Here is an 11,372-nt window from a genome sequence, read left to right as displayed (position 1 = left end):
GGTTATGGGAATAGGGCCTGGTTGGGATTGTGGTTGGTGCAGACTCGATGGGCTGAATGATCTGTGGGGACTTTTAAAAAAAAATCCCACTCCAGAACATCATAGAATCATAGATTCTCTATGGTGCAGAAGGAGGCCATTTGGCCCATCAAATTTGCACCATATTTTACTCAGGCTTATCCCGTAACCCCATGTATTTATTCCTCTAATCCTCCTAACGTACATATTTTGGGGCACTAAGGAACATAAGAACATAAGAAATAGGATCAGGAGTAGGCCATCTAGCCCTTCGAGCCTGCCCCACCATTCAATAAGATCATGGCTGATCTGAAGTGGATCAGTTCCACTTACTTTCCATCTCCCCATAACCCTTAATTCCCCTGTCTATCAAAAACCTATCTACCTGTGACTTCAATATATTCAGCAAGGTAGCCTCCAGCACTTCAACGGGCAGAGAATTCCAGAGATTCACCACCCTTTGAGTGAAGACGTTCCTCCTCAACTCTGATCTATCTTGAGGCTGAGCCGTCTAGTCCTGCTATCCTTTCTAAGCGGGAAGAATCTCTCTACCTCTACCCTATCTATGCCCTTCATTATCTTATACATCTCTATAAGATCCCCCCTCAGCCTTCTAAACTCCAACAAGTACAGACCCAGTCTATTCAGTCTCTCTTCATAGGCCAACCCCCTCATCTCCAGTATCAGCCTGGTCAACCTTCTCTACACTCCCTCCAAGGCCAATATATCCTTCCGCAAGTGCGGCGACCAAAACTGCACACAGTACTCCAGCTGCAGCCTCACCAGCACTCTGTACAGTTGCAGCAAGACCTCCCTACTTTTATATTCTATCCCCCTCGCTATAAAGGCCAACATTCCATTCGCCTTCTTGATCACCTGCTGCACCTGCAGACTAGGTTTTTGCGATTCGTGCACAAGGACCCCCAGGTCCCTCTGCACCGTAGCATGCTGCAGCTTTTCGCCTTTTAAATAATAACCCCTCCTACTATTATTTCTACCAAAGTGGATAACCTCACATTGCTAGAACAAGTTAACATGGCCAATCCACCTAACCTGCATATCTTTGGAGTGTGAGAGGAAACCAGAACGCCTGGAGGAAACCCACGCAGACACTAGGAGAACGTGCAAACCCCCCACAGGCAGTCACCCAAGGTTGGGAATCGAAGCTGGGTTCCTGGCGCTGTGAGGCAGCAGTGTTAACCACTGTGCCACCATCCTGCCTTCAAGGAAAAAAGCACTGAAGGTCTTGCCCAGGACATCTTGGTGTGAAAACCCCAAGGCAAGATTCATCCCCTAGACCAAAGTGCCATTCCGCCCACGGTGCTTTTTAGAAGCAGCATGAGAACATGATAGCAAGGTGGAGTAGATGGGCTGAACGGCCTTCCCCAACCTGAAACTTTCACTGTGCTGCTATATATGTTCCACATATTTTAGTTCTCTTTTCTTTTAAGAGAAACATTCTAACCTTTCACTTCTTCCATTAGCTCCCAACCTCATATTGGAGGAGGGGCAACATAAAAGAGGGTGGGGACATTGATGGGTAAGAACCAGCACCAAATCAAAAGCCCTGACAGCAAGCGGGCGGAGGCTTGAAAATGCTTATGCAAAGTGGGTGTATCTGGGAAGCTCTGCATTGCACAGTAATCACAGAACTGTGTCAATCAAAGGAAGCATGTGTTAATCAGACAGACTTGCAAATATCCTGGTGGGCCACAAAGCTTCGAGTCACAGTTATGGTAAGTACATTCTTCTGTTTCCTCTTTTATGGGGTTCTGTGCTTTGTTGAGGCACCTGAGGAAAGGTAAATTTGAACTATTTTTCTGGGATTCAGGAGCAACAGACTGGACAACCCAGCGTCGCAGGTCCCAATTCCCATCTATTAATACCCACCAGTTGAATGGATCACCCCCATCAAGTGATTCAAGAACTATCTCCTTCTCAGCTGGAAAGGCTTAACATCTGTGCAGCAGCGTCACAAGCAGGCTTACATTAACAAAGTTACTGCGAAAATCCCCGAGTCGCCACACTCCGGCGCCTGTTCGGGTACATGGAGGGAGAATTTAGCATGCACCTAACCCGCACGTCTTTCGGACAGCGGGAAGAAACCGGAGCACCCGGAGGAAACCCACCTAGGCACACATGCAGACTCCACATGGGTAGTAACCCAAGCCAGGAATCAAATCCCCGTCCCTAGCACTATGAGGCAGCAGCACTAAGCACTGTGTCACGTTGCAACAGTTTGAAGCAGAATTAAGCAATTTTGCTGAAATAATTATTGGAGCACGTTTCATCGTCTAATTTTTCGTCCCAGGTACCTAGCATATTTTCCCCCTCATTTCCTCTGCTCCCAGATAAGTTATTTTTTAGAGAGGAATTGTTTGCAGAATATATCCATCCCCAGAACATGAGCATCATTCTAGATTCCCTGGCTGAACGCTTTTGCCATTTTTAATTTTTGAATTCGAAATCTTCCATGCCTAAATTTCATTTGCTGCCTGGGTGGCACTGCTGCCTCACAGCACCAGGGACCCGGGCCCAATTCCTGGCCTCAGGTCACTGCCTGGGAGGAGTTTGCATGCTCTTCCCGTGTCTGTGTGGGTCACCTCCAGGAGCTCCGGTTTCTTCCCACAGGGCTGGGTGGATTGCCCGTGCTAAATTACCCCTTAGTTTCGGGGAGATTAGCAGGGTAAATATGTGGGGTTCAGGAGATTGGGCCTGGGTGGGATTGTCGCCAGTGCAAACTCGATGGGCTGAATAGCTTCCTCCTGCACTGTAAGTATTCTATTATGAGTCCAGACCAATCTCGGTCTTGTTACAACAATCTCTGGCTTACAACTCACCTGATACTCAGAAGCAAAAGGTTCATCCTTCGTCAGAAATATATTTGATATTATTATAATACCGATGCAGAATAATGGTATTATATTATTGATCCAGAATTGTTACCTGCCCTATCTTGACCATCGTGCAGCTTCCATTAATTTAAACGGGAAGGCAAGATTCAGGAGAATGCACCGTCAAAAACTGAAACAGCACAGAAGGCTCTGAGGGAAGACAGGCTGATTTATTAGCCTGTTTTTGCGTCATTGCACTAAAACAAAGGTAAAATACTGCAGATGCCGGCAATCTGAATTAAAAACAGAGAGTGCTGGAAAAGACTCAGCAAGCCTGGGGGTCACCTGTGGAGAAAGAAACAGAGTTAGGGTTTCGATTCTGCGTGACTCTTAAGAGTTGCGACGAGAAAGTTATGCAGATCCTGAAACGTTAACTCTTCTCCGCCCACAGTTTAAAGATTTTTTTTTTAAAGTTTATTTGTTAGTGCCACAAGCAGGCTTACATTAACACCGCAATGAAGTTGCTGTGAAAAATCCCCTAGGCGCCTGTTCAGGTACACCAAGCAGGAATTTAATACGGCCAGTGCCATGCCTTCCAGACTGTGGGCAGATGTGGGGGAAACTCCGCACAGAAGCCTCTCCAAGCTGGGAATTGAACCTGGGTCCCTGGCGCTGTGAGGCAGAAGTGCTAACCACTGTGCCGCAGTTGCTGTCCAACTGCCAAGTTACCACAGCATCTTTTTTTTTTGTTTTTGTTGCATTGTTCCACGTTGAGTATTGCAGAGATTTCTAGCTTTCACAAGCTTTGCCATTTCTAAAGTCAAAAACTTAACTGGTTTTAAATAATTGTCCATGGAGATTTCAGTCCAGCAAACTCCATGAAGCGGAATGTTTCCATCATTTGCGAAACCGTGGGTGGAACTTTATCATCCCCGCCCGCCACGGGAATTGTAGTGGGCGGGTCCATTCAAAGATTCGTTGATCTCGGATGGAGATTCTCTGGTTTTGTGGTGAGCGGGTTGGACAATCCCACTCCATTTGTCTATATTGGTACTTTGAATAGATGGAGTACCAAATGCTGAGAGTTAACGTGGTCAACTAATCAGTGGAAATTCTATAACTCCAAAGGAAAATCTTTAGCGCAAATAAGTGGAGTTATAGAAATTGATTGTTTAGTTGTAAATGTCTTTAAGGTCACATGACTCATTAAGTGCCAAGAAAAGAGAAATAATTTGCCATTTTGTTCCACTCTTTCTATCTCAGGGTATCACAGAATAGAATCCCTACAGTGCAGAAGGAAGCCGTTCAGCCTATTAAGTCTGCACCGATAACAATCTCACCCTGGCCCTATTCCCGTGACCCCATATATTTATGTCACTAATCCCTCTAACCTTCACATACCGGGACACTAAAGGGCAATTTAGCAAGGCCAATGTACCTAACCCACGCATCTTTGGACTGTGGGAGGAAATTGGGGCACCCAGAGGAAATCCACACAGACAGCACCAGGGAGCCGGGTTCAATTCCAGCCCTGGGTGGCTGTCTATGTAGAGTTTGCACATTCTCCCCGTGTCTGCATGGGTTTCTTCCTAGTGTTCCAATTTCCTTCTACAATCCAAAGATATGCTGGTTAGGTGGATCGGCTATGCTGAATTGCTCCATAGTGTCCAAAGATGTTAGGAGGGTAAATATGTGGAGTTTATAAATTGGCCTTTATAAATCAAAGTATTCTGTATAAGAGTTGGAATGTTATGGTGAGGTTTACAAGATATTGATGAGGCCGAATTTGGAGTATTGTGTGCAGTTTTGGTCACCTAATTACAGGAAGGATATTAATAAGGTCGAAAGAGTGCAGAGAAGGTTTACGAGGATGTTGCCGGCACTTGAGAAACTGAGTTACAGAGAAAGGTTGAATAGGTTAGGCCTTTATTCCCTGGAGCGTAGAAGAATGAGGGGAGAATTGATAGAGGTGTATAAAATTATGATGGGTATAGATAGAGTGAATGCTGACAGGCTTTTTCCACTGAGGCTAGGGGAGAAGAAAAACTAGAGGACATGGGTTAAGGGTGAAGGGGGTAAAGTTTAAAGGGAATATTAGGGGAGGGAACTTCTTCACACAGAGAGTGGTGGGAGTGTGGAATGAGCTGCCAGATGAACTGGTAAATAAGGGGTTCTGATACATTAGCAACCCACCCAGGCACGCACCCATTGTCTCTCGAGAAACAGGGAAGCAAATGGCAAGGTGTGGAACTTGAACTGTAGGTCATGTTACGTACTGAGGATCAAAACTGAACCTGGAGACCATGTTGTCTGATATTTTAGCAACATTTGAATAAGTTTTAATTACTTTTGAATGTGACATTAAACAGAGGTTCCCTGTGGATGTAAAATATCTACATTGTTTCACAAGTTTATTTATTAGTGTCACAAGTAGATTTACATTAACACTGCAATGAAGTTACAGTGAAAATCCCCTGGTCGCTATGCTCCAGCGCCTGTTCGGGTACACTGAGGGAGAATTTAGCATGGCCAATGCATCTCACCAGCATGTCTTTCAGATAGTGGGAGGAAACAGGATCACCCGGAGGAAACCCACGCAGACATGGGGAGAATGTGCAAGTTCCACACTTTCAGTGAACAAGCCGGGAATCGAACCTGGGTCCCTGGCACTGTGAGGGTGCAGTGCTAACGCTATGCCACTGTTCCATCCAAACAATAGCAGAGGAGTTCTCCTTGTGTCCTTGCTAATACCTATTCCTCAGCCAACATAGTTAAAAATATTTTCTGACCATTATCATGCTGCAAATTAATAGGCCTTGCTACGTACAAATTGGCTGTCACCTTTTCCCACAGACATTCTCTCAGTGCGGGAGGAGTCTCAGACCAGATTACATGGATGCGATGGCACAGTGGTTAGCACATAGGTGCGATGCACAGTGGTTAGCACTGCTATCTCACAGTGCCACGGATCTGAGTGCAATTCCCGGCTTGGGTCACTGTCTGCGCATTCTCCCCACGTCTCTGCGGGTTTCCTCCCACAGTCCAAAGATGTGTGGGTTAGATGGATTATCCAACCTAAATTGCCCCTTAGCATCAGGGGGACTAGCTCGGGTAAATGCATGGTGTTATGGGGAAAGGGCCTGGTTGGGATTGTGGTTGGTGCAGACTCAATGGGCCAAATGGCCTTCTTCTGCACTATAGGATTCTATGATTCTATGCTAGCTACTCATTCAATCTATTTTAGTTGTGTGCATTTATGAATCTCTTTTAGCTAACTCTTACTTATTTCTACTTTGTAGGAACATACCGAGACTTGCATAGACATCAATTCTGATGTGGAGAAGTACTACCTCACAACAATGTACTCTATCGAGTTCACATTGGGACTTCTTGGGAACGTCACTGTGATAAGTGGTTACATCTTTTGCCTGAAGAAATGGAAGTGCAGTAACATCTATCTTTTCTTCCTCTCCATCACAGATCTCTTTTTCATTTGCACACTCCCAATGTTTGTGATCCAGTATGCCAATGGCAGTGAATGGTTCTACAGCGACCTGTGTTGTAAATTTAATCGGTATTTCCTCAACTGTAACCTTTACCTGAGCGTCCTCTATCTGACCTGTATCAGCGTCGATCGATATTTGCTGGTGAAGAACCCAACAAAGCTCCACTGGTTCCAAAAGAAGCGGACGGCTACCATCATCTGCTTCCTTTTGTGGATCTTTGTCACTGTGGAGCTGGTGCCCATGTTCACTTTCATCGGCCCCAAGAACATCACAGACAATGACGATCTCGCCAAAGTGTGCGTCGATTATGCCAGCTCTGGGAATCCCAGACACAGTCTGATTTATAGTATGTTCCTCACCGTTGTTGACTTTATCTTCCCTCTCTGCATCATGGGATTCTGCTCCATCAGAACAGCCCAGAGCTTAAGGCAGATAAGCGCCCAGCGCCAACGGAAAATGAACCTGGAAAAGCCTCACCGGCTGGTGATATTGGCCTTGGTCATTTTCTTGGTACTCTTTACTCCTTACCATATTATGCGCAACGTCCGCATTGCTTCCAGGATGGAGGGCTTAAGATCATCATGCACGATTCACAAGAACATTAAGGCTGGCTATGCTTTCACCAGGCCCATTGCCTACCTCAGCTCCTCCATTAACCCCATTTTCTACTTCATGCTGGGTGATCGATTCAGACAGACGCTCCTCAGCAAGCTGCCATTCATTGGCCCGAGGTTAATGTCGCAATCTTCATCCACCTAAACGGAAAGCCTTTCACTTGAGCAAAGAGACAACTGGTTCAGTGTGGTCTGCGGCCATTTTGTTTCCCTGCCATTTTCATTTTTTTGCTGCATGGCCGGTTTATAACTGAAAAGATTCTCAGTTTATGCCTCACATATTCTTCGAGTGTGCCGGACTCGCGTAGATCTCCTGCTTTCATTAAAGGCAGCTGTTTAGAAGCTTGAACCTGCTGCTGATCTCTACCACCATATTCCCACCCTTAATGCCAGCAACACCACTGGGTGCACTTGTCCATTTCAGAGCTCCAGAATTAGCCGTGTGGTCGGCCACTAACCCTGGACCAGTTGCTCCCTGGGGCTGTGTAGACCAAGCAAGGCACGGGTCCGAGCGTCAAGTCATTTGCGGTCTCCAGAGACACATCGGGACACATTGCAAGCAAAATCATCTTTCTGGATGGAATAAAAAGAGAAAACAATGGGGAAAGCTCAGTAGGTCTGGCAGCATCTGTGGAGAGAGAAACTGAGTTAATATTTGAGTTCCTATGACTCTCCAAAGTCATCTTCTGGATGGAATTGTTTGCCATGCTTTAGGGCTCATCCCAACACATGATAATATCTGAGGGGGAAAGGGGGAAATGTTGCATTGACTCAAAAAGCATGTTTTTCATTGCTCCATGCTATTATCCACTATGATATTTATTCCAATTTATGTGGAGATGCCGGTGTTGGACTGGGGTGGGCACAGTAAGAAGTCTCACAACACCAAGTTAAAGTCCTATAAGTTTATTGGGAATTGCGAGCTTTCATAAGAACATAAGAAATAGGAGCAGGAGTAGGCCATCTAGCCCTTCGAACCTGCTCGGAGCACTGCTCCTTTGTTAGGTGAGTGGAGGTTAGTTCACAAACACGGCATATATAGGCAATTGCAAGATAATTACAGAAGCTCGTGATTCCAAATACTTGTTGGACTTTAGCCTGGCATTGTAAGATTTCTTACTGTTCCAAATTAAGCAGTTTGGTGCAGCGACTGTAATTTTACTGCAAAAGGATTATTGACCATGTCAGGGTACACTAGACCAGATAGAATGAGAGAAAGAGCTTACATTTGCTCCTTATTTTCTACTGATCAGATCATCTGTCTTTTCTTGTCATTACTCACAACAAGAACTTCTATTTACTCCTTACAATGCAGGAGGAAGCCTTTGGGGCTATCGAGTCTGCACCGACCACAGCCTCACCCAGGCCCTATTCCCGGAACCCTACTTACTTACCCTGCTAATCCCCCTGACACTTGGGTCAATTTAGCACGGCTAATCAACGTAATCCACACATCTTTAGACTGTGGGAGGAAACCAGAGCCCCCAGAGGAAACCCACGCAGACTCAAGGGGAAACTCCACGCAGACTGCAACCCAGGCCTGGTATTGAACCCAGGCACCTGGCGCTGTGAAGCAACAGTGCTAACCACTGCGCCACCACTTGGTAAATTGTCAATAGGCAGTGACTAGTGATTGTAAGCATGAGGGGTGATGCGACTCGGTTTGACACAGGCGGCAAAGCTCAGAGTTTAAAGTTTCCATTAGTGAATAGCCAAGGAATAACACAGCAAGGGAGCAAACACCGTCCAGTCTTGGCATTTTCCAGGTTCCTCCATAATATCTTCGGCATACAAGGCACCCCTCCACTCTGAAAGGATGACAGTTTGACGCAAAGTCTAAAACTGATGGTTCTGAAGCCTGTTGCTTGGCTAGCCAACCTGAAATATCCCTGACTCAAAATAGAGGAATGAAAGAGTTGAATTCTGTTGACTGCACTGAGTTCCCTATCTCAGACCGCATACTCAGACTTTGTTCAGTGCAGCTGGATTTGAACACAAACATTTCACAATGTCTGGTTATCAATTGAGGAACAAAAGTCAGTTCCCATATCGCAAAGCCAGCAGCAGGGTGGGTTGGATACACCGGAGACAAAAAAGAGAAGTGCCAGGAAAATAATCACTGCACAATGTCAGATTTGGAACAGGAAGGAATGGCCGTGGGAAGTGAGGAATTGTACTGCTGCCCTGGAAGTGGAAAGGTGAGATTTTCCAACTGTGTTCGCTCCAAAGCCAGATATTCCCGCCGGAGATCAATGGAGCATTCCACAGTCCGCCCCTTGTCCGCTCCAATTCCCATGACGGGCAAGACGGAAAAATTTGCCCCAGTGAATTAGTAGGGCACAATGTAAATGATCTGTGATTTTTGAAAGGAAGGAAAAAAAAGGACAAAGACCACAGTGCAGAAGGAGGCCATTCAGCCCATCGAGCCTGCATCGATCACACTCCCACCCAGGCCCTACCTCCATAAGCCTACTTATTTACCCTACTAACCCCCGACATTGAGGGGCAATTTAGCACGGCCAATCCACCTAACCTGCACATCTTTGGAGTGTGGGAGGGAACCGGAGCACCCGGAGAAAACCCACGCAGACATGGGGAGAATGTGCAAACTCCGCACAGATAGTGACATAGGCCGGGAATCGAACCGGGGTCACGAGTGCGAACCCGTTGTGCCACCATGCCAACCATGCAGAATGGTTTAAAGAAAATTGAATTGGGCCAAGTAAGCAAGATAAAAGTCAGCAAAAGTTCATTATTGATTGACGAATATGATTTTAAAGCAAGTACTTGCTTGGTTAAACCAGAAAATATAATCTCGCCTTTCATCATAACCACAAGTATAAAATTAGGCAATAAATTATTTTGTTTACACTTGTCAATGTCTACATTTCACTCTTGTGATTTTGTCATGAGGGCAAGTCAGATGTAGTTACTTCAGCTTCATGTCTCAATAAGGATATCGCAACACTCACATCAACAACAGAACATCTTCTCACTTTTATTGCTTAGGTTTACATTATTATTATGTTATCATCGAGCTAACTTGATTGAAATAATCGTGCTAAATGCCATGTCACGTGAAAAAATTAGTGTGTTATACAAATATCAATATATCATGGTGAAGAACTTGTGTAAAAATTATTAAAAATTCTTTACTTCTCCATTGCTTCTGTGTGCATTTGATTGAAAACAGTGAGTGGGAATTATTCTATTCAGCCAGGGTTCTCCCAGAAAAGTTCTCAATGCCGAATTCAGATAAAAACTGGGGTAACTCTTGTTGGTTTTTTCAGTGGGAGTTTCAGAATGAATCTCCCACCCTCTTGTGCACTGCAGAGCTGCCCCCGCGAGATTCACACTGAAAATCTATCACCACTGCAGAGGTTGGCAGCATAGCGCCACTGCACATGCACCGAGAAGTCAGAGCGGAGATGGGTGCATGTACATTAACCCCGCACTGCCAGCCTCCCAATTGCTGGCCAGCCCCGTGACCCCCGCATCACTGCTTCCAGAGTCGCCCACCCCCCCGATCGCTGACCACCTGAATGGTTCCCGCAGACCAGCTCCCCCCGACCACCCACCACCACCCCCCCCCAGAGTCCCTCCTCCCCCTCCCCACCATCCCGAACAACCACTCTGCCCGTAGCTTCCCCAGTAGACACTCACCATCCCAATGGCCAGCCCCTTTGAGTACTTTCCCATCCTTTACCACTGATCCCGATGCAGAGTGGCAGCAGGAACCCCCGCCCTCACCAATCTCCCCCCACATAGGCCCCACACCAGGCCAATAGCCTCCACCCCCTCTGGCCCCACACCCTTGGCTCTGCCAGGTGAATGGTAGATAATGCCAACATGGCCCCTGGGCATTGCCACTTCACCCCTTGGACAGTGCCAGTGGGCCAGGCTGGCACTGCCGGGTTAACAATGCCCAGGGAGCACTCCCCATTACCCCTGACCTCCTGGGGTTGCCTCAGTGGCCTCCCTTCACTCCAGCAGGGTGGCACAGTGATTAGCTTTGCTGCCTCACAGATCCACATTAGTGGCGAGTTGTTGTAAAGCCCGCTGGAGTGAACCACTCCTGACGGGGGGAGGAGGAGAGGCTCACAGGCCTGGAAACTTCAGTCCCGGGCCCACTAATGAGATGGAAAATTGAATTTAAATATTTAAATCCGCCCCACGCACAGAGATGCGCAGAGGCCGAGGAACCCAGCGGGGAGCCTGTTAAACAGCCTCCGCTGATGTCTCCTGGGCTGGGAGAACCCCACCCTCCCCCCGGCCTCCTACATTTCTTTACTGAAACTCACAAACACCATAAAGAACTCTGGGCGGCATGGTGGCAGTGATTAGCACTGCTGCCTCACAGCGCCAGGGATCCGGGTTCAATTCCGGCCTTGGTTCACTGC

General features: G+C 46.7%; 1 protein-coding gene across 1 annotated transcript; it reads left to right on the top strand.

Moving 5' to 3' along the window:
* The first annotated feature begins 1,671 nt into the window (after positions 1-1,671).
* Positions 1,672-10,093, top strand: LOC145341132 (succinate receptor 1-like). The gene is made up of 2 exons (XM_080186006.1): positions 1,672-1,754; positions 6,152-10,093. Exons 1-2 carry the CDS (start codon positions 1,752-1,754, stop codon positions 7,115-7,117), a joined length of 969 nt encoding a protein of 322 aa, XP_080042132.1. The 5' UTR covers positions 1,672-1,751; the 3' UTR covers positions 7,118-10,093.
* The last annotated feature ends 1,279 nt before the right edge of the window (positions 10,094-11,372 follow it).

This window comes from Carcharhinus amblyrhynchos, chromosome 3, assembly GCF_965287045.1.
Source record: "Carcharhinus amblyrhynchos chromosome 3, sCarAmb.v2.hapA, whole genome shotgun sequence".
NCBI classification, from domain to species: Eukaryota; Metazoa; Chordata; class Chondrichthyes; order Carcharhiniformes; family Carcharhinidae; genus Carcharhinus; species Carcharhinus amblyrhynchos.
The sequence above is the reverse complement of the archived record's forward strand: the minus strand, read 5'-3'. Positions and strand labels throughout refer to the sequence as shown.